The 24516-nt window shown below is 43.2% G+C and overlaps 1 protein-coding gene across 6 annotated transcripts in view; it reads right to left on the reverse strand.

The window, feature by feature from the left end:
* LOC310746217 (uncharacterized protein) overlaps nt 1-24516 on the reverse strand; it is a gene marked incomplete at its 3' end in the record, with an annotated part of 139276 nt that overhangs the window by 33620 nt on the left and 81140 nt on the right. For 5 of the 6 annotated variants that reach the window (XM_083580062.1, XM_083580064.1, XM_083580063.1 and 2 more), the window contains one exon: nt 3975-4134. The exons of the other annotated variant lie outside the window; for it this stretch is intronic. In XM_083580062.1, the coding sequence (XP_083436188.1) occupies nt 3975-4134 (160 nt within the window). The remainder of the gene's footprint in view (nt 1-3974; nt 4135-24516) is intronic. 6 annotated transcript variants of the gene reach the window in all.

Below are 24516 nucleotides of genomic sequence, written 5' to 3' on the forward strand. Positions count from 1 at the left end.
CTGGATGCTGGAGGAACCATGCGGCCATTCGTTCACACATTTGTGCATTTATTTTGTGCATGTATTCCCTGCCCTGATGCCATCATGGCACTTGAAAGGTGGCATGCATGAGGTTCCCAGGTAGTCTCCCGTGCAGACACTGACCAGACCTGCAAGGTGGCAGCCCTCACCTCATGCCCGAGACATTCCAGACCAATCACGGATCTGTGCCCAGTCACTGAGCAGCATCAGAGTCACTTTCCAGCCATATCCACCAAGTGCCAAACTGATTGCCTAGCCTGACCCTTAGATGCTTTTCATCCTGCTTTTCATCTGATGCTTAGATGCTTTTCATCCTGATAGCCTTAGCAGGGCTACTGCCTCTCAGCACCTGCACATACACAACCCATCTCCCATACAGGGAATGCTAGTACTGCGTGACCTTACTAGACAACTTTTGAGGATCACTAAACTAGTGTTTTTTCAAAGGGCTTTGAATACTCACAATAAAAGCTGGTGCTACTGGGAAGTGTCACTATTATTGGGGAATATCTCATGCTGTGGATGGCATGAGCTGATGGGGAGGAAGATAACTTCTACACAGTGAGCAAAGTAAGCAACCCATCATTTTGTTATACAAGTAGCTATTAGCATTCAATAATACTCTATTGTGTCAGTGTACAAATGTGTCATTATCCTCCACTTTCCTCCGCTGCTCCTTGAATTATTACTATGGCTACACTCCCCCCTCTCCCCGTCCCTCCCCATTTCTTCTTCCGTAAATTAGCAAGTAATAGATCTCTGTTAACTAAAGCTAAACAACCCTTCAACCTCCTTCTCCGTGATAAAGCTGTAGACGAGAGCATTTCGCTGCAAAAATAGTAAATAGGCACCATATGTCATCAGCAGAACTAATGTCTCCACATACATGTAAACCTGGGCTAATGGGCCCTGCCAAAATATTTTAAACCATCTGTTTTGACTTAGCTGTTTTTGAGAAATTATGTTTATCATGCTAATTTATTTTGCTGTCAACAGCACCAAGTGAGACAGTTGCTGCTAAACAACATCATTATATATATCGCATTTCTGGCACAATACCAGCAGGCTTTTGCTTCTCTCGTTCAAAATGCGAACGGAATAAATAAGCAGTAACGTTGTCAGCATATTTAAAGATCTAGCACGGGGTGGTAATGCATCTGCCTGGATCTGCAGTGTTCCAGCAAGGGGATGCTGGCGCAGAGCAGTCCTTAAGGATGGGCACCAGGGCATCCTCAGGAGGAACGGCAGGAGTGGTGCCACAGGTGGCCCAGGAAGTGGGCATCTGCGCAGCAGACCTGGAGAAAGAACAGAAGGGCCCTGCACGCATGGATGAGATGACACAGAATCAGGTTTACACTTCTGTCTGTCTTCCTGCGCTGCATGGCACTGATGCTTTCTCCGTGGGCACTCGGGCTGCATGCACGCCATAGAACTGAAACAGGCCAGTGGCCATCTGGCCCAGCATCTTGCTCTCACAATAGACAATGCCAAGCCCCCAAGCAGGATACGAGTGCAACAGCCCTCTTGCCCACCTGTGATAGATACCCAGCAACTGGTATTCAGAGGCATAATGCTTCTGACTGTGGTGGAGGAACACAGTCAACCTGGCAGGTGATAGCCATGGAGAGCCTTGCCCCCTGTGAATTCGCCTAATTCTGACTTGAAGCCATCCAAGTTGGTGGCCATCACTGCCTCCTGTGGCAGTGAGTCCCCCAGTTTAACTATGCACTCTGCGAAGAGCTGCTTTCTTATATCTGCCCAGAATCTGCCAGCATCCAGGTCCATTGGACACTCACTAGTCCTAGTGTTATGAGAAAGGCAGAAAAACTTTTCTCTGTCTTCTTTCTCCCTGCCATGCATAATATTTATAAATTTCTGCCATGTCACAACTTACTCTTTTGCTAAGCTAAAAAAGTCCCAAATGCTTTTCCTTATACTGTGGTACCTCGGGTTAAGAACTTAATTCGTTCTGGAGGTTCGTTCTTAACCTGAAACTGTTCTTAACCTGAGGTACCACTTTAGCTAATGGGGCCTCCCGCAACCGCCACAGCACGATTTCTGTTCTCATCCTGAAGCAAAGTTTTTAACCCAAGGTACTATTTCTGGGTTAGCGGAGTCTGTAACCTGAAGTGTCTGTAACCTGAAGTGTCTGTAACCCGAGGTACCACTGTATGAGAGTTACTCCACCCACCTGATCAGTTTGGTTGCCGTTTTCAAACTCTACAGTATCTACTGAGGGTGGGGGAGGCATTTGAAGCATGTCTAAAGAACATGACTTCCCCCCAAAGGACTCCTGGCAGTTAGTTTAGAAATTGATCAGTTATAAGATGACAAATTGTGGGATCATTACGCATTTCCATGAGTACATGGAACGTTTATGACAAAGGCCATTGAAGAAGAACCTTCCCAAAACGTGTCTAACGACGTTTCACCCATTTGGGCATATCTACACTCTAGTCTTGGTTTTAGGCTTGTTTGACTGTCTTGGAGACTGTGCGGATGCTAGGACGTTTAACTGCCACAACATGTCGTGTCTGATCCAGACCCAAGCCACGACTCCTGACTCCTCTAATGAAGACCCCAATGACACAAAGTCTTAACGATCTCATGGGGCCTCCTGACTTTGGTTTCCACCTCCCTGATTATGTCATAGTTTAACAGCAAAAATAAAAATTTAAAAAATTTGTGCATCGTATTTGCTGTATTACCTAATGTTTCCTGCTCTTTGCTACCATCTGGGTTCAGATTAGCAATTGTTTCTTTTTTGGTTTCCTGCAGCATCTCTTCCCCACCCCCACCCAGCAAAATAGTCAGCATCTTGGACAGGATATATATTAAAGGAACCAGAAGTCTCTCTGGCCATTTCAAAGAGGTTAATTCTCAGACACTAGATATACACAAACATCCCCATGCTATCTAACAGATAAGGCAGTCATGCTGTACTTAGCTGGTTTCCTCGCTCTAACAAGGAGCGTTTGTGCTGGGTTGCCAAGGAAGTTACTGTTTCTGTGTATCCACTACACTGCCAACCTTTGTCAAGTCATGCTAATGCCAGAACGGAAAAGGCTCTACTGTGTCAGATGTCTTTTTCCTCCGGGGGGGGGGGAAGATACAGCATCTCACTCCATCTAGCAGCATGTTAATATGGGTGTTGTATTCCGAGAGCTAAAGGTGTTAACAACACCAGGGAGAGCCCAGCTAAATATCTAGCACTACTTATTTGGTATAAAGAAGGCTGATCGCCGAAGAATTGATGCTTTTGAATTATGGTGCTGGAGGAGACTCTTGAGAGTCCCATGGACTGCAAGAAGATCAAACCTATCCATTCTTAAGAAATTCAGCTCTGAGTGCTCACTGGAAGGACAGATCCTGAAGCTGAGGCTCCAATACTTTGGCCACCTCATGAGAAGAGAAGACTCCCTGGAAAAGACCCTGATGTTGGGAAAGATTGAGGACACAAGGAGAAGGGGACGACAGAGGACAAGATGGCTGGACAGTGTTCTCGAAGCTACGAACATGAGTTTGACCAAACTGCGAGAGGCAGTGGAAGACTGGAGTGGCTGGCGTGCTCTGGTCCATGGGGTCACGAAGAGTCGGACATGACTAAACAACAACTTATCTAGTCCGCTGGAATAGACTCTGTTGGGAGGTTGTGGACTCTCCTTCCTTGCAGGTTTTTTAAGCAGAGGTTGGATGGCCATCTGTCATAGGTGCTTAAGTTGAGATTCCTGCATTGCAGCGGGCTGGACTAGATGGCCCTTGGGGTCCCTTCAAATCCCACAATTCTGTGATTCTATGATTCTGAAAAACATATGCTGTGTGATTTTGCTTACCCAGTTCACAACAAGATGCCATTACAATGCTCAGATGGGGCTATCCTGGATCCCACCCCTTCCATTTGACATTTGTATATCAGCTAGCACCCCTCTGCTTTGACGGCACAGAAAACTCACCAGCTTCTGTCTCAAGGCTGCTCCTTCCACTGCAGGTTCTCCCAACATTTTTGACACAGTCAAGTTTGAAGATGAGCCTTCTTTTTTCAAGCGCGCCCTCACATTGCGAGGCATAGTATTACAATTTTGGGCCGGACTTCTATTTTCAATTTTGCAAATACTAGACAAAACAAGCACAGGAAGGCATATTCAGAAATAACATTGGCCAGGAGATCCGCTCGTCCATTTATGTTCCGTCATTCCCATCTATCCATATTTTCCATTACTGCAGGTTCATGGTCTCCTTGAGTTTGGGGCACCTTCCTAACTCCTGCAGGTGATTCAGTAACAACCCAAAATGGGCAGGCCATGGATGACTCCAAGTGGTTCCACTGATCAAACTGACTGCACTATATGCTTGATATATTGACTCCAGAAGGGCAGGTATGAAGTAGGGAGAGGCAAGCTCCCCAAGGAAATGGGTCACTCTTGCAAGCTTCCTCTTCAGCTGATTGGTTTACTCTGCCTGGGATCTGGAGAAGAATGGAAGGACACCTTTTGCTGGCTGTTTAATAAAAATGCAAACTCAAGTGCGAGATATATATATATATATATATATATATATATATATATATATATATCCTTATCCTACACATTAAGACCACTTCCTTGTTAAGCCAGGAAGGACATAATAAGGGATCTTAAGTTCACACTGCAGGACATCCAGACAGGAGACATTCCCTGCCTAAATCTAGTTATCCAATACCAGACATCTGCTAGGAAGTTTGTTCAGCTGGGCAAACACGCAAGATATACAAAAGGAAGACTCTTTTAAACAATGGAGTGTGAACAGAGCTTTTCATTTGCATGAGCTACTCTATAAGCAAGAAAATGGAAAGCTTAATTTATTTATTTATTTAATTTATAAATTTAATTAATTTATTATTCATTATCATCATCATCATCATCATCATCATTACTATTCCCCACCTTCACCCTAAAGTCCCAGGGCAGGTTACAACAATTAAAACACGTTAAAAACCTTCTGTAGCTGACGCACACCATCACAGTCTTTCCGCCTTCTTAAAACCTAGGAATCTCGTTGCCTGAAGCTTTACCCTGGGACAAACACAGAGGGAAGTCACCTTGCAGTGATTTAACTGTGTCCAAAATTACTGTGTGTTCAACAGTATCTGATCCACACAAGGTCATATGATGATTATGGAGTAATCCTCAATTGTAATCCACCTTGCAGTTTATTGCAGATTGGAGGCAAAAGACTGAGCTATGCATCATCCCTGAGTGAACTTGAAGGGGGAAATGTAAACCTTTGTCCATGTGGTACAGAGGTTAACTTGGTGGATTTGGAGAAGGGAGCCCCAGGCGCCATAAAACTCACAGGGTGACTGTAGGCCAGTCGTTGCCATCTCTTGGCCTGACCTACCTCACAGGATTGTTGTGAGGCTAAAATGAGAGAGCGTACAACCCCTTTATCAATACTGAAGCTCCTATGAGCCTGCCTTACACAGAGAACAACTACCATTGCTGTCAATATATATGTATGCCACTTAAGTGCCAAAATGGCTTCTAGGTGGTCTACAAGTATAAGATCAATTGTAAAATCCGTACCTTATTAAAATACACAAACAAATTGATTCCATCAAAGCATTAAAAACATTGACAGTTTAAAAAAAATGCCACAAAACAAGCCAGCTAACATAACCATTGAAACAGTTAAAAGGAATTATTAAATTGAAAGTTCCAAGTTCAGGGGAATGTTTGCCAAAACAAGTGAGTCTTCCAGGGCACTTGGAGCACAGTCAAAACCTCCACTCACCCACAAAGCTCGCTGGGTGCCATTGACTGATGTCCCTGTCTAGGCCACTCTGGCAACCAGGTCATTTCCACCTCTCCTATTCTAGATCCTCTATACTGAAAAGGCAAGGGCTCCTCCTCATGCATATTCTCTCTGCCCCTGAAGAATCATGGCACTCCCTGCCTCCTCCAAGCTCAATATTCCTGTTGTCGAATGATTGGCAAGGTTGGCCTAGTTCCTCCTTAGTCCACATTGGTGGTGCCAGTGAGATGAGAAAGTCGGTTGCCCAGACTTAAATCCTGAAAGGCTTCCGGCAGAAAGTAGCAAAGAAAGGTGTTGTGTAAATCAGTATCTATAGCACTCACCAGCCATCCTTTCTCGAAGGCCATTTCTTCCAGGGCCGTGAGTAAACGTGGCTCTCCATTCCTCCATCCCTGTGAAGGAAGTCAGGCTGAGAGCTAAGGACTGGCCCAAGGTCACTCACTGAGCTTCACTCTAACCACTTCACCATTCTGCTCCCCCCCCCAATGATAATCTAGCTAGTGGGTCAGGCCCCTCCTTGCCCATTAACAAAGAGCACTTCCAAACTGGAGAAAGAGAAGACACCAGCAACAGCAGAGAAGCGAGCAGAAAGAGGCCGGGAGCTCTTTTTCTACCTTAAGTGTTCTTGCATACACATTCAGGGGAAGGAGTGCTGGTCCAGTTGCCTCTCGCTACCCTGATATGCACAGGCGAGGATATTCTGCTGTCATGCTGGTTACAACCAAGAGGCTCCTTCAGGTGAGTAATTCATAGGTTGTCACTAGACTGAAGTTATCTTAATCGCCATAAGCTTGATTAATCATATGAATTTTAATTTGTTTATCAATTAATTGATTCTGCATTCATTACATAAAACTATAGTAGTTTTTTTAAAAGCACACTTTCTTTACTTTTAGCTGACACCTGTAAGCATTGTAGCCAACACCGTCTGAGAAGGGATTCCTCTGTGTGTGTGTGTGTGTGTGTGAGAGAGAGAGAGAGAGAGAGAGAGAGAACACACAAGAACACCAAATGAAAGTGGTCCTTTCCTATAGCCAAATCTCACAAATGAAAATCTATAGGAGGAGGATGTTATACCAAACACAGATGCTTATACTGAGCCAGCCACTGGTCCATATAGCTCAGTGCTTTCTACACTGGCTGGCAGTGGCTCTCCAGTACAGTGGTACCTCGGGTTAAGTACTTAATTCGTTCCGGAGGTCTGTTCTTAACCTGAAACTGTTCTTAAACTGAAGCACCACTTTAGCTAATGGGGCCTCCTGCTGCTGCCGCACCGCCGGAGCACGATTTCTGTTCTCATCCTGAAGCAAAGTTCTTAACCTGAAGCACTATTTCTGGGTTAGCGGAGTCTGTAACCTGAAGCGTATGTAACCTGAGGTACCACTGTATCTCAAATAAAAGTTGCAACAACACAAGAAGAAGCTGCTGGATCAGGCCAGTGGCCCACCTAATCCAGGATGTTGTCTTCACAGAGGCCCACCAGATGCCTGGGGAAAGAACGCAAGCTGGACCCGAATGCAGCAGCGCTCGCCCCACCTGCAGTTCCCGCAACTGGCATTTGTAGTGCTGGCAGTATGATTTGGATCCTTGTAAAATACAGGGACCAAAATAAAAATAACGCAGGAAGTAGAGTTATGTTTGCTTTTATTGGCATGGCTTCACAAAAACATTTGAAGTCCGTATATAACCAGCACCTACCCTCTTGAACTATCCCATACAGGGCAGCACTTTTAACCATGCCGATTAATCCTGTTCCCATTAAAAAAAAGAAAAAAGGTTCTTCCCATTCTAATTTGATTTTTTTTTAATCTCCTAGACCTTTTAAAACCCCGTTTTACTGGGCACGCTTCCTGTTTCAGAATGCGATTTTCACCCTCGACTTGCCGAACAGCCCTCTCCCCCACCTTCCCTCTTGCAACTGGGATTAATATAATTGCTGTAAAGGGAAAGTGGGTGGCCGGGGGTGGGGCACACCATTGCTTTATTCATATAAAGGGATTATCAAGGGCCAGAAATAAATCTGCTGTTCTGGGCGTAGCCAGAGATCACATTGCAGAACACAGACTTCTAAGCAGAGGTGAAACCAGAATGTTGCAAACTTTCGTTGGGTGGGTGGGGGAAATGGAGATGAAGAATTTTCTTGCAATTGTGGCTGATTTCCTGTGTAAACTGAAACCATGTGATATTCCATGAAGACATCCAGCTCTAAATTACAGGAAATGAAACCCATTGTGGGGGAAAAGACAGCTCCAGAATAAATTCCCAGATGAGGTATTTTTACCACAAGGTTTCAGGCTGGTTACATTCTCTTGGAGGGTCTCCTGCATACCTGTCAGTCATTAAAGTAATCACCTGTGGACAGCAGCATACAGACATGGGTTCCCAGGGGCATTTGTAAGAGTTTATGGCTGTTGTTAGTGCAGGGTGCATCTTTAAGGCTGAGCTGAGCAAGGGAACCTGTGGTGCTCATGTGCTGATCTTGGGGCCATGTTCATTAAGGGGTCTTCCAAAACACCTGTTTGTTGAACATTCATTGTGATTTGCTTCTAAGGTATGTATATGTTTTCACTCATCCCTCCCAAACTTTGATGCATTTTCTTGTCACTTCACTAACTGCAAAAAAGGTGTTTCTTAAAAAGTGGATTTGCTGCAGTGACCATTCATTGCACCCACATTATGCAACCTCATTGTGTCATCAGGCCATTGGAATGGTAAGAAAAAGTTGGCACCTGCATTTTCTTATTTTCCCTCTTTTTCTTCTTCCCCCACAACCCTCCAGTTCCCACAACCTTTCCTGTCCTGCATCTTGGACGGTGTCAATATTTTAAACTGCAAGGAGCCATAAGTGCTTCAGTAGAAAAGTGGCCTATAAATCTAGGAAAGAAAGGAAATGTTCCATGATTCTCACCCCAACCACAGATCAGTTGCCAGTGCTGATGCACACCTGAGATAGCTCAGCTGGTACAGCATGAGACTCTTACTCTCAAGGTTGTGGGTTCAAGCTCTACGTTGGGCAAAAGTTTCTTGCAATGCAGGGGGCTGGACTAGATGACCCTTGTGGTCCCTTCCAACTCTACAATTCTACAATCTTTGCAGGGAAGGAGAGCCAACGTTCCAACACGTCTTGGTCCTTTGGCCAGGGACAAAAAAGTCAAATCAACTCTCATGACTAAAATAAAACTAGAATACAGCCGTTTTTGGCAGCACAACACAACATTTTTCAAATACTGCTCCAAAGAAGGCCACAGGTATTCTAGCAATAACAAAAGAAGCCCTTTTCCTCTTGGCAGCTCACTGAGTGCTACCATGCTTCTGCCTGAGCACAGTTTGTGTTAATCAGTAGATGATCCCGCTTCACTGATAAACTGAAGGGCAATTTCGGGGCTAGAAAGGTGGAAATTATTTATTCCCCAAACTTGCGCATAAGTTCCATTCTGATGAACAGCGAGGCAGAGCCTCTAAAATCCCCAGGACAACATTTCTAGGATATCTCTAGGTCAGCTGTTCTGAAACTTCAAGATACCGAAAATGGCTGTTCTTGCTTGCTCTTTCCAGGTTACTGTGGAGTGGCTGCCCTCTTCACGACCGCAGCGCCATCAGCAACTTTGGAAGGATGCAAGCCAGTGGCATGGGGAGGAGAGGGTTAAAGCCTACCTTCCCCAGTACTGCTGCTCAGATCCAATTCAGACCTTCCATGCCAGTTTTTAAGTAAAAACAAAAATGATAGGAGATCAGATCGCAGAACTCCTGCATCAAACATGCTATTTGGCCCTTAAACTAACACCCCCTAAGTAAATCAGAATAAGCATTCAAATGTGGGTTCTGCTTTTGATCAGAGTCTTTGTCAGGAGCTTAACCTGTCACCATTTTAACACTCCTTTCACACACTCATGGTCAGCTGTATCCCGCTTTCTGCTGCTCCTTTCCCTCTGGCCTTCTTCCACCCCAACAAATATCCATAAGTGTATCCTAAAAATAATCAAAGTGGGCTGAGTGTTGTATTACATTTATGGGACACAAGGGACTAACTTGAATGTGCTGACTGAACCTGCTCTAACAACTTACATGGGGGGAAATCCATAGTGCAGATCACGGTACTTAGCTTGGTATAATAAAGTCTGCGTAATCAAAAAGAACCTAAAGGAAATGACAATCTAGAGAGGGGAGGGAGGGAGAGGGAGAGAGAGAGTGCTGTGTGGGCTACACATTATATACACCACAGGATGATAAAAAAAATGGCACACCAGTAGCACGTTCTCATGACATAGGGTTAGATCCATCAAAATGGGTAGGCATGACTAACTTGGGCCCATTCATTTCAATGGCTCTCCTTGGAGTGGAACTTAGTTGGATGCAACCCATAATGTTATAATGTCCACAGACATCAGAGTGGCCACTTACTAATCACCAAAAAGAGGACAAAGGACCTGTTGATGGGCATCTCTGGCAGCCCCTGAATTAGATATATACAGTCGGACCTTGGCTCCTGAACGCCTTGCAAGTCAAATGTTTTGGCTCCCAATGTTTTGGTTCCGGTTTGCAAACATTCTTTGGAACCCGAACGTCCAACGCAGATTCCACAGCTTCCGACTGGCTGCAGGAGCTTCTTGCTGCCAATAGGAAGCCGCACCTTGGTTTTTAAATGTTTTGGAAGTCAAACGGACTTCCGGAACAGATTCCGATCAACTTCCAAGGTATGACATACACATGGAATGTATGTTTTGCAAATTTATGTTCCCACCTTCAGTACAAATATTTCCAGGGTGGCTAACAGTTAAGATGCAATCAATGTCATAAGAAGAGTGGTGGGGAACCTGTGGCTCTCCAGATGTTGCCAGCTGGAGCTAATGGGGAGTTGCAAACCAGCAATTTCTGGAGGACACAGTCTCCCCACCCCTGCAATAAAACAAAACAATTCAGAAAGTTCAAATGACAAACTTAAATAATACAGGAATAAAACGGGAGATATCAGAGCAGCATAAATGCATCATAAAAGGTTTAAGTCTGGGGAAATTGAAAGATGTCTTTGCCTGGCATCAAAACCACACATGCAGATTGGAGAACTGGACCAAAACTAACAAAATGAATTTCAATAGGGATAAATGTAAGGTTCTACCCTTAGGCAGGAAAAAGCAGCTGCACAAATATAAGATGGGGGAGACCTTGGCTTGACGGGAGTACATGTGAAAAGGATCTAGGGGTCTTAGTAGACCACAAGCTTCACATGAGTCAACAGTGTGATGCAGCAGGGGGGCAGGGAAGCTAATGCTTTTCTAGGCTGCATCAAGAGAAGCAGAGTGTCCTGATCAATGGAAGTCCTGCTCTATTCTGCCTTGGTCAGACCACACCTGGAGTACTGTGTCCAGTTCTAGGCACCACAATTTAAAACAGATATTGACAAGCCAGAATGTCTGCAGGAGGGCAACCAAGATGATCAGGGGTCTGGGAACCAAGTCTTATGAGAAACGGTTGAAGGCATTGGGTATGTTTAGCCTGGAGAAGAGAAGACTGAGAGGAGATATGATAGCCAACTTCAAATATTTAAAAGGCTGTTGCATGGAAGATGGAGAAAGCTTGTTTTCTCTTGCTCTGGACGGTAGGATCTAAATGGCTTCAAGTCACAAGAAATGAGATTCCAACAAAATACCAGGAATAACTTCTTGACAGTAAGAGCTGTTCAACAGGGGAACAGACTGCCATGAGATGTGATGGACTCTCCTTCATTGGAGGTTTTTAAGCAGAGATTAGACGGCCATCTGTCTTGGATGCTTTAGTTGAGATTCCTGCATAGCAAGGGGTTGGACTAGACGACCCTCAGGGTCCATTCCAGCTCTACAGTTCTATGATTCTATGAAATTTAAGGTATATATCATATCCATAACAACTGGTATGGATATCCTTCACAGTTGTATGATTCCAAATGAAGTGTTAGATATTATCAATTTGTGATGCTGGAAGGATTCTTAAAAAATCCTTAGGGACCTGGAATGAAACCACCAGTTCATTTTACATAACTCACAGCCAGTACATTACATATAGTCGCTATTTCAAATTTCCACCAAGCGTAAGTGAGATTTGAACCAGAACTCTATAGGTAAAAGGTCAACATAGGCTACTTTGAAAAAGAGCATTTAAGTGAGCGGTTATATGAAAGCCTTTGCCGAGTGTTAACTAGGCCGAGAGTATGGAAAAAGCTGGTATTTTAAAGGTAACAATCATGACTGGGCAGACTCCCAAGAATGCAAATAAAATTAGAGGTATTTTTCCTCCTTTCTAGAGATCTTGCCCACTGTAGCTTTGGAAACATCATTAAAAATAATGATAAACTGTCTAATACATTTTTTGTACATTATAGCCTTTAATCTTTCATGTTAATGACAGAAAGGTTACCATTAGCCGCCCTGTACTTTGCTGTCCAAATCAGACATTTGTTATAACCATGTTTCGCTACTCTCTTTAGGCAGATGGTAGCGATTTCAGCTCAAATTCCTCGTTGCGTTAACACGGAGAGATTCAGAAGAAGAAGAAAAATAAACCAGCCTGTAGCGGTACAAACGAAATAGCACAATGATTGGCTTAGGAAGTGTGCTGCTTTACGCATGCAAGTAGTTCCTGAGGGTGTGTCCCTGTGCTGAAAGTGTTCCATAAACATCACTGATCAAAAGGAATTCCATTTGCTTCAATTGCTAAGATGCACTGGCGTAGATTCTTACGTATTCTCTAGAGGAGACATTTCTGGCGAGTTAACTGGAAAAAACCTCTCTATTTCTAAGTATATAGGAGTGTGAGAAATATTTAGTACAGCAGAAGCAGAGTTTGGATTTGATATCCTGCTTTATCACTACCCTAAGGAGCCTCAAAGGGACGTGGGTGGCGCTGTGGGTTAAACCACAGAGCCTAGGACTTGCCGATCAGAAGGTCAGTGGTTCGAATCCCCGTGACGGGGTGAGCTCCCATTGTTTGGTCCCTGCTCCTGCCAACCTAGCAGTTCAAAAGCACGTCAAAGTGCAAGTAGATAAATAGGTACTGCTCCGGCGGGAAGATAAATGGCGTTTCCGTGTGCTGCTCTGGTTCACCAGAAGTGGCTTAGTCATGCTGGCCACATGACCCAGAAGCTGTACGCCAGCTCCCTCAGCCAATAAAGTGAGATGAGTGCCAAAACCCCAGAGTCGGTCACGATTGGACCTAATGGTCAGGGGTCCCTTTACCTTTACCTTTAAGGAGTCTCAAAGCGGCTAACATTCTCCTTTCCCTTCCTCCCCCACAACAAACACTCTGTGAGGTGTGTGGGGCTGAGAGACTTCAAAGAAGTATGACTAGCCCAAGGTCACCCAGCAGCTGCATGTGGAGGAGCGGAGATGCAAACTCAGTTCACCAGATTACAAGACTACCGCTCTTAACCACTACACCACACTGGCTCAGGAGATAGAGCTGGAAGAGTATGGATTTCAATTCTGGAGCCTTCTATGACTTTCAGGCATCACATTTCTGTTTTTTGGTTACCTGTCTCTGTCGCATTTTAATCACATCCTTCTCCCAAGGAGATCAGAGCCTTGTACACAAGGTTATCCCAATTTACTGATCCTAGCAAGCACAGAAGGCAGATTACATGCAGAGACAGGACCTGATCCATGGATAACCAGCTTCATTACCCCTGTTCAGATGCGGGAACCAGGGATAACAACTATGGAGACTGGGGAAGTGGGATCATGCCTGTTGCCCCCCATGCCGACAGTCCCATGGTGGCACACATGACAATAATTCTGTCAGGACCTTGTAAACTGCAGACTCCGCAACATGGACAGAGGTTGCTTGATTCAAGCTAGTTCATGAAGAGACAACTATTTTCACAATGACAAGTATCCAGTGAACAACGGCAGGAGGTTTACACCATCTAACTTCTTCAAAGTTCTAAGGAATGGACAAAGGATTGAAATTGTCTGTATATTCAAAGATTAGTGATGCTGTTTATTCCTTCTACTATAAACTGTTTAGTCAGAAGATGAGGCAGCTATTTGCTGGTGGATTGCTTCTCTGTAAGCACTTAAATTATCATCTTAAAAATCATGAGGTTTCAGATGGTCATATGTGTTGCATGAAGAAGTGGTATGAGCTGAAAGGAAGGTTGATTTCAAAAACACCTATTGATGCATTACAGCAGTGTCAGTTGTAGCTGCAAATTGACTACTGGAGAAAAAAATACTTCATTGCCTGCTTCCAGTTCTTAGCCGAGATAAATTTAGTTCAACAGGAACTGGTGGTCATTTTTTAAAAATGACCTCGGTGATGCCAGAACAGTAATTCTTTTTAGGACAAGTGGGTGTTATGGCCAGATAGAACCAAATGTAAGGAAATGACTGCCCTCTAAGAAAAAAACATACAAAGCAAATTAATTGAACTGATCTCAAATCATATATTGAAGAACATCTGAAACTTAAAGTATCAAAATACTATTCTATCATCCTTGATTGTACCCCAGGTATATGTCATCAGGAACAAATCACATTTTTAAGAGTTGCTAATGTTGGAAAGAGTGAACCTGCATAAGAAGATTCGTAGGATACATACCGTATTTTTCGCCCTATAGGACGCACTTTTTCCCCTCCAAAAATGAAGGGGAAATCTGGGTGCATCCTATGGGGCAAATGTAGGCTTTCGCTGAAGCTTGGAGAGCGAGAGGGGTCGGTGCGCACCGACCCCTCTCGCTCTCCAGGCTTCAGGAAGACATCCGCAGCCTGCTTCCCGGAGCGCCGGGCGCGCTGCAAGCAGAGCGCCTGGCGCTTCGGGAACACATCCGCAGCCTAGGCAGCCCTGCGGGAGGTCCCGCAGGGATGTCTAGGCTGCGGATAGCAGCCTGCTTCCCGGAGCGTCGGGCGCTCTGCTTTCAGGGCGCCCGGCGCTTCGGGAACACATCCGCAGCGTGGGGAGCCCTGCAGGAGTTCCCCGCAGGGCTCCCCAATCTGCGGATAGCAGCCTGCCGCCCGGCGGGCGGGGCGCCCTGAATCAGAGCGCCCCTCGCGCTGGGCAGACATCGGCCAGCCCCACAAGCTCGGGGGACAGCAGGGAGGCGCAGCGCCGCCATCCCACTGTTCCTCGACCTGGTTTGGTTTCTCCGACCTGCTTTTTGGGGGGGGAATAAAGGGGAAAAAATTTCCTTTATTTCCCCCCCAAAAAACTAGGTGCGTCCTATGGGACGGAGCGTCCTATGGGACAAAAAGTACGGTAAATGCAAATTCTCTAGTGGAGCTGGGTTGACAGAGTCACTTCTTGAGAAGCTTAGGTAACTGCAGAGGTCAAGGATATGATAATGGTGCCAATATGAAATGAAAATATATTAGAATACAAAGGAGAATGTTATGTCTCAACCCTAACACTATTTACATTCCCCGTGGATGTCACAGCTCAAACCTAGTTCTATGTGAGGCAATATAGCTTCGACTATTTTCTTTTTTAAATTTACACAGAATTTATCGTCTCTTTGCATCCTCAACAAAAGATGGAAAATACTGACACCATTTCTAAGATGTGCTTTGAAAATGCCACCTGAAACTCATTGGGAGAGTTGCATTACTGGTGTAGAAGTCGTTTGCTTCAAGGCTTCTCAAATTTATAAAGCCATTATTAAATTATTGAAAGCCCCTGCCCTTGACAGTGTAACTTGCGCTGAAGCCAACGGTCTTTTGTTTTTTTTTTTTTTTTATAATATATTTATTAAAGTTTTCAAATAAAACATATATTAGATAAGCACTTATCATTGTCCATTTAACATCTCTCAATTGTTACATGGGACTCCCCCACACCTCCCGCATACACTTACATCATTATTAAATTAATTTCAAACAAATTATCATTTAACTCATCTTAATTAATAATCTTAATTTGGTTTGACATATAATTCAGCCTTAAATCTAATTTAATGGTAGACAATTGTCTGCACTGGCATCCAATTCAGCACTCAGCCAAATTACAATATTTTTGTAAATAGATCTTAAATTTCCTCCAGTCTTCTTCCATCCTTTCTTCTCCCTGGTCTCGAATTCTGCCGGTCATCTCGGCTAATTGCATATAGTCCATCAGTTGCATCTGCCATTCTTCCACAGTGGGTAGCTCCTGAGTTTTCCAATTCTTGGCAATTAATATTCTTGCTGCTGTTGTTGCGTACAAAAAGAATGTTCTGTCCTCTTTTAACACACTCTGGCCGACAATGCCCAGGAGAAAGGCCTCTGATTTCTTAGTAAAGGTGTATTTAAACACCTTTTTTAATTCATTATATATCTTCTCCCAAAAGGCCTTCACTCTAGGGCAGGTCCACCAGAGGTGAAAAAATGTTCCTTCATTTTCCTTACATTTCCAACATTTGCTATCAGACGAATGGTATATTTTAGCCAGTTTAACAGGGGTCATGTACCATCTATACATCATTTTCATCACATTTTCCTTCAACGCATTACATGCAGTGAAGTTCAGCCCAGAGGTCCACAACCTTTCCCAATCTTCAAACATAATATTATACCCAATATCCTGCGCCCATTTTATCATTGTTGATTTTACCATTTCGTCATGTGTGTTCCATTTCAGCAGCAAGTTATACATTCTTGAGAGTACCTTAGTCTTAGGTTCTAACAGTTCAGTTTCTAACTTTGACTTTTCCACTTGGAATCCTAGCTTTTTGTCATTTTTAAACACTTCTTTAATCTGAGCATAGTGTAACCAGTCTCGCACTTTGTCTCTCATCTTTTCTAAACTCTGCAATTTCCAGTTGTCACCATCCTTTTCTATTATCTCCCAATATTTTGGCCAGTTGGCCTCCATATTGGCTCTTTTCCGAGCCTTAGCCTCCAGGGGTGACAGCCACCTCGGAGTTTTATTCTCCAGTAAGTCTTTATATTTTGTCCAGACATTAAAAACTGATTTTCTGACAATATGGTTCTTGAAGGCCTTATTTATCTTAGCTTTATCATACCATAAATATGCATGCCATCCAAACGCATTATTAAAACCTTCCAAATCCAAGACATCCGTATCTTCAAGAAGTAACCAATCTTTTAACCAGCAGAAAGCTGCAGCTTCATAATACAACTTTAAATCTGGCAGGGCAAAGCCCCCTCTTTCTTTCGCATCTGTTAATATTTTAAATTTGATTCTGGGCTTTTTGCCCTGCCAGACAAATTTAGAAATATCTTTCTGCCACTTCCGGAAGCACTCTGTCTTGTCTACAATCTGCAATGTCTGAAACAGAAATAACATTTTTGGCAATACATTCATCTTGATGGCAGCTATTCGGCCTAACAAAGAAAGTTTTAATCTTGACCAACTATCCAAGTCTCTCTTAATCTCTGACCAACATTTTTCATAATTATCTTTAAATAAACTCAGATTTTTTGCTGTTATGTTTACCCCTAGGTATTTAACTTTTTTAACCACATTTAGTTCTGTCTCTTTCTGAAGCTGTTCCAACTCAATATCTGTCATGTTTTTCCCCAAAACTTTAGTTTTTTGCTTATTTAACTTAAATCCTGCCACTCGACCGAAGTTTTGAATCAGTTGTAGTACTCTTTTCAAACTAGACTCCGGCTCCTGTAATGTCAGAACTAGGTCATCTGCAAAAGCTTTAAGTTTATATTGTTTCGCTCCGACCTGAATCCCTTCCACCAACCGGTCCCCCCTAATCATATTCAGGAGCACTTCCAGAACCGAAATAAACAGTAATGGGGAAATCGGGCAGCCTTGTCGTGTACCTTTTTCAATTTTAAACTCTTCTGTAACCACATTGTTAACTATCAGTTTAGCCTTTTGTTCTGAATATATTGCCTCAATCCCGTTCTCAAACCCCCGTCCCACTCCCATTTCTTTTAAATTCCCCTTCATAAATTTCCAAGAAATGTTGTCAAAGGCTTTCTCCGCGTCTATAAAAATTAAAACTGCTTTAGTGTTTATGTTTGTTTGTAAAAGTTCCAATATGTCTATGATGTTCCTTGTGTTAATAAACATATGTCTGCCCGGGAGAAAGCGAAGCCAACGGTCTTTTGTCTGAGCTTCAATCTTTCACATATCTTCTTAGTACAGTTATCTGGTATGGCATCCTGTCACAAGTGAGTAAGCAAGGTGATGCAAAATCGAGATACGTAGCAAGATGTTGCATTGACACTGTTGAAAGGTATTCATGATTATACGAACTGAGTATTGGACCATGGGTTTCAAAAAGCAGTAGAAGCTTCTGAAAAAAATTGCTGCAACATTTGATGATTCCAGTGAGGTGGCATTCCCAGCGCAGCATGTAAGAAAGGTGAATTGACCCCATTCTTGATCCAAAAGTCAAATTTTGCATAAAGTTCTCCAATGTTATAGTGGATGAAACAATTGCTCACCTAGATGACAGATTTAATCAAATGGTGCAGTTTAATGAGAAGTATGGATTCATATGTGATGTTTAATCTTCAGATAATATGGGAGATGATGACCTTGAAAAAGGCTCCAACTATATGTCTTAGCAGCTTGAGGGAGATATTGATTCAACAGAGTTGCTGATTATTATTATTTTATTTTACTTTACTTTATTTTATTTATTATATTGCCCTTTATCCATGGATCTCAGGGCAGTTCACAACACAAAAGACACAATAAAAACAAGAGCAAAAAAAACCCACAAACCAATAACACCCCCTCCACCTCCACACACCTTGAGGACCTTGAGGTATTGCAATCCTGAGCCATTTAAGGCTTTATAGGTCAAAACCAGAAGCTAACTGGCAGCCAGTGCAGTCAGGCTAGGATTGGTGTAATATGTTCAAACCGTCTTGGTCTGGTGAGCAACCTGGCCACCAAATTCTGTACCAGCTGAATTTTCTGAACTGTCTTCATAGGCAGCCCCATGTTGCAGTAACCTAGCCCTGAAGTTACCAAACCATAGAAGACAGACATTAGACTATCCCTGTCCAGATGGGGGCACAGCTGGGCCACCAGCCAAAGCAGATGGAAGGCATTCCATGCCACTGAGGTCACATGAGCCTCAAGTGACAGCAAGGATGCAGAAGTGCCCCCAAGCTATGTACCTGCTTCTTCAAAGGGAGCATAACACCATCAAGAGCAGGCAACCTCTCATCCATCCAGTCTAGGGAACTGCCCACTAACAGTGCCTCAGTCGTATCTGGATTGAGCTTCAGTTTGTTGGCTCTCATCCCATCCATTACCAAGGCAAGACAATGGTCCAGCACATCCACTGCCTCACTTGCAGACTGATAATAATGAATGTATTATGATACTTTTACCCTTGTTGCAGTTCTTTTTTTTAGAGCAATTTTTAGAGAAATTTAGCTCTACAAGGAACTGGGGCGAGGGGTGTCATAAAAATGAAACTGCAACAAAAGAAAGTGAGATCAATCTTTTTTTGTTTCTTGTTTAGCTTATATAATCAATGCAGAGCTTTGCCAGCCCTTCAGTTTATTCATGTGTAAAATTCAAGATATTTACCCCCAATTTATGTGTAGTACATGACATTATTCCCACTGTACCATCTGGTGAGAGGTCATTTTCAAAGCTGAACCTGATAAACAAAAAAACAAAACAAAAACCTGTCCTCTTCTATGTTGCAAGAACGCTTAGTAGGATTAGCACCGATTTCAGATGAACATAAAATTGGGAGAGGTTTGGAGTGATTTGATTGAGGACTTCACTTCCAAGAAAGCTAAAAAAAATCAATTTCATTAAATAGGATACTAGAAAACTATGCTGTTATTTATGAGGGGCCTGGTGATCACCAACATGTCCCTTCCACCACGATATCAAACAATAGGCTTTTAAAGGGTTTTTGGTTTATGTAAGATCATCACCTATGGAGGCAACAGCTTTTTACTTTTCGTTTATGACTTGTATGCATGTATTTACAAAGTAGTGGCTGGGGCAACCCAGTCAGATGGGTGGGGCACAATTGCTACTACTACTACTACTACTATTACTACTACTACTGAATCCTTTCAAAGCACTGCTTTCCCACAGGAGTATTTTGGAAGACAACTCTGCTGCTAAAGCCCCACACATTGCTGGGAAACTTGAATTGAAAATTCAGCAGCCAGTCCACCAGATCACCGAGTTCAACATGAAGAAATGAACACTAGCAGGCGCACGCACGCACACATATACACCCCACATCTTTGTTTTGAAAACCAAGCATCAAGCACTGGATCGCAGCCACAATAACTGTGAAAGCAGGCCAAACCAGAGTGACATGATACATTGGAAGAGGCCCAGATAGCCATTATACGGGATTGTGTCAAAGATTCGCTTATTAAAGTCTTGATGTGCCTGACCCAATAAATCAACATTGTTACAGTGTTTTGTTTCCATTAACATCCTTGTACATTAGAGGTTTGACAGAAGTCTTTCCTGCTGCTAAGAACCTGCTACAGAGTCTGTGTTAGCACTGCACTTAATTCCCACTTGTAGCTGTCTGTCTCAGCTTTAATCTGCACTTGCCATATGTGGATGGTGGTGTGTCATGTGACACCAGGGCTCCATCTCTTTAGTCTCCATTTGCTACTTTCACAAATCATGCACTGGGTTTTAAAAAAATTAATAATAAGCATGACCCAGCAAAGCTAAGCACACTTAACAGCTGCAAGCCTAGGCACATTTACCTGAGAGCAAGCACATTAAATGGGCTTACTTCTGGGTAAAGTTGCACAGTAAATCTTTTTGATTTTAATGGAAAATTAAGCATGCACTAAATGCCTCCTGCTGAATTCAACGGAGCGTGAAAAAGGGTTTGGCTCTAGCTGGACTGTGTCCAGGTGAATTTCAGCTCCACTATATAAATGTAAGCCTATAAAAACAGTCCTCCCATTTATAAAGCTATATGTTTATCCCACACTAATTTCAGATTAACTAGAAGAGGAAGTTTTACGATCAATAACCCAAGGTATACATGTTTATATCTACGTGAGTTCAAATCTTATTTCTCTCCTAATGTTTACAAAATGACAAAATATTAAGGTTACAGTGGTATGCTCCCTTAACTGGGAACAAGACACATTAAATCCAATGCTCTCTTTGCCAAGTATGAGATCTGAATGGTACATTTACTGGCATGTCTCACCAATTATGATTTACTTTTATAATGTTGTTGAAATGACAATATCTATTGCTGCTCCTTACCCCTTGGTTTGTGCATCTTATGTATTTATAACAGGGGTGGGGAATCTTTCTCCGCCTTCTGCAGGAACCACACGGCAGTACTGGGTGGTGTCAGAAAAAGGAAATATGTGGAGCAGCAAATTTGAAATATGTGGAGCAGCCTTGAATAGCTTTGGCCAGACTACCTGAAAGACTGACTCCCCCCCATTACTCCAACCTTAAGAGCCCCTTTCAAGATCCTGCTCTGGATCCCCTCGCCTTTTCAGTAGTGGCACCTAAGTTGTGAAGTGAGGGAATCTCGCCAAGTGCCATCCGTGCAGGCTTTGCAATGCCAGGTGAAGACTTCTGTGTTCACCCAGGCTTGTGAACAACTTAGGAAATCTAGGCACTTGTTGCATTCATGTCACCCCCCTTTTTGTTAATTAAAGGTAAAGGGACCCCTGACCAATAGGTCCAGTCGTGGCCGACTCTGGGGTTGCGGCACTCATCTCACTTTACTGGCCGAGGGAGCCAGCGTACAGCTTCTGGGTCACGTGGCCAGCATGACCAAGCCGCTTCTGGCAAACCAGAGCAGCACACGGAAACACTGTTTACCTTCCCGCCAGAGCAGTACCTATTATCTACTTGCACCTTGATGTGCTTTCGAACTGCTAGGTTGGCAGGAGCAGGGACCGAGCAATGGGAGCTCACCCCATCACGGGGATTCAAACCACCTAACCCACAGCGCCACCCACGTCCCTTTTTTCTTAATTGGTTTTATGCTTTAGTTTGAATTTCTTTTCTTTTTTTTTTTAAAAAAAACTTATTTATTGTAAGCCAGCCAGATAATTTTATGTTATGGGGTGGCACAGAAATGCCATATATAAATACATAAAAGTTATGAACTATAATAATGCAACAATGAAAAGCAAAATGTGAAAATGTCACTCTCATCATTTTCATCAATAGCCAAACATAGTTTTGAAGCCATTTCTTATGTTGCCAGTTTAAAGACGCCAAAGGCTTTGCTGAAAACAAGACTGTTGGTTTGCAAGTGAACAAGCTTTATGGTTTTACTATCTGAAACAAATGTCAGGATCCTCTGCGGCCTTTCAAGATTTATTCCTGTGGAGTTAATTTGAGATTTTATTACGCGACTCCTTGGTGCGAATTTGTTGCCAGTTGGTTGCATATTTAGGCTAAAGAAAACAACACCAACCCACAAAAACAGAATAAGCAGCTTAAAGGCTTATAACTATAGATGGTAGATTATCATTTGCAAAGAGATTTTTATAGGGCAATTCAAGCAGAGGATGCTGCAACCCCTGAGCATCCTCCTATCTATTTCACATCACAAGCATATTACAACTTCTGAGACCAGTACCCATAAGGAAATGCCACTGTCTGATTTCAGTATTATCTTTACAATGCTTTGTCAAATACCTTTCTAATAGATAAAGTAGCAGCAGAGGAGGGGTGGAGATGGGACAGTGCTAAGGGCTATGTCTATTTTTATTGGACCAGAAGCAAATGCTTGATTTCAACTATGAGTGTAAGTAATAATCCTGTTTATTCTACAAGCAAGCAGTATGGGTGGAGAGACGAGAGCAAAACGTTTTCTATTCAACCATTCTCTCATGAATAGATTGCTTCCATCCTCCCCCCCTTTCATTCAGTCCTCTGCTTTGCAAATTGGAGGTCTGCCTTATGGCCAGAGGTCACCAAATTAATCGCTTCAAACAAGGGTTTTTACTGAGCTTTCAGCATAGCTCAACCTGCTCTGTTTCCCACCAGGTTTCCGTTTCCCTCCTACACTGTTTTGAAGTAGAAAAACCATTGGGATAAGGATCATAAGACACAACAGCCAGGAGCCCCTTCTGAACCCCACTAAGAAACAGCTGTCACACAGATAGTCATGCGTTCCAATTAGGTGTTGTGTTTTGGAGCTCCAGTGAGCAAACTATTGCAGTTTAGGGCTGAACCTTCCAACTCTATGATTCTATAAACCCCAGACTATGGACACTAGTGGAATCCAACATTTGTGGATTCAGATACAAACTGATCTGGTCCCACCTAGAGGTTGAATTTGTAAACTGGAACTTAATTACCCGCGACCTTTTCTGGGGGTTGTTGTTGTATCAAAGGTCTAAACACAGAAAACACATCAAAATTCATTTTTAAGATGCATGGAGGGAGCTATAATGTAAAACAATCAAATAAGCAACATTAGTCTCCCCAAAGTATTTCCACTGGAAAAAAACGAAGAACACACTGGGTTTCTTAAAGCATTTCTCACAATTTTGTACTAAAAGAAAGCAGGAAGTTTGAAATTGCTGAGGTATAGAAGATGCGTGAAATAAAACGACTCCAAACTTAAGATTCATTCTTGCAGGATCCTCAGCCAGGAAAGCGCTTGAATGCTATGAATAGAAGTACATTTTTCTTTTAAATTAGGGCTGGTGAGCCTGCAGTCCTGCAGGTGTTGAACTTCAACTTCCATCAGCCCCAGTGAGTATGGTCAGTGGTCAGTGATGTAGTCCAAAAACCTCTGGAGGGTCAGAGGGTCACCAGCCCTGCTTTAAATAAGAACACAAGAAGAGCCTGCTGGATCAGGCCAGTGACCCATCTAGTCCAGCATCCTGTTCTCACAGCGGTCACCCAGATGCCTGCAGGAAACCCACAAGCAGGACCCAAGCACAAGAGCACATACACCACCATAGTTCCCAGCAATTTCAGAACAGTGCCCTAATATTCTTTTTATCCACACCTCCGCTGGGTTGGCGATCAATAAAAGACCCATTGGAGCTCCAGGATCTGTCTTGCCACCAGTTACTCATGCCTGACCTGAGGTATCTCAGATAACTGCTTTCAGAGTGAAATTGCTGGATGACAAGGTTCTGTCAAAATGAGATTGTTCCACTGTTGCTGTTTTTAAAGGAATCCTACCATCCCACCAAGCCCCACCCCCACCCACCCCCAAGACAGAAGGAAATGTTTTCTGGATTGATTGATAAGAAATGTTACAACAGTTCACAGTTCTAAAGGGGACCACCAGTCTAAAGCTGATAAAAGCGTATCCTCCTCTCACCACGCGGCCATCTGAAGCTGAACCCAGAGAAACGACTCAACGCTTTTCTCCTCATGTCAATATACCTTAAGTGTTTCCATATGTTCATTTTACATTTATTGCACTTGATTCGGTAACTTTTAGAATTTATTTTGGAAGAGCACAGTGCAGGCCCTTTCAACCAAATGGAGGATAACAGAGCGTGAAAGCAGGATTCCTCTTCAGAATGCAAATGTCAGCTGCAGTTAAGATGAACTGCTCCGTTTTAAGACCCAGCTAGTTGACTTGTGCTTTGCTGGAAAATTCCGGAACAATACAAAGTAAGGGGATTGGAAAGAATGTTGGGTTGCACTGGGATTGAGTCTGACAGATTTCTGGCTGCCTGAACTCTGGCACGATTAACTCCTCAGCCTGAAATACCATGAAATAGCAGCTTTGTTTCAGAATATGCAGTTTAGAAAAGGCCATTGTCAGAACTGCAGCCTCTCTTTTCTCAGTAGGTTTTGCATTTTATGTAACTGTCCATATGT

Source organism: Podarcis filfolensis (assembly GCF_964270895.1).
Source record: "Podarcis filfolensis genome assembly, chromosome: 12".
Classification (NCBI taxonomy): domain Eukaryota; kingdom Metazoa; phylum Chordata; class Lepidosauria; order Squamata; family Lacertidae; genus Podarcis; species Podarcis filfolensis.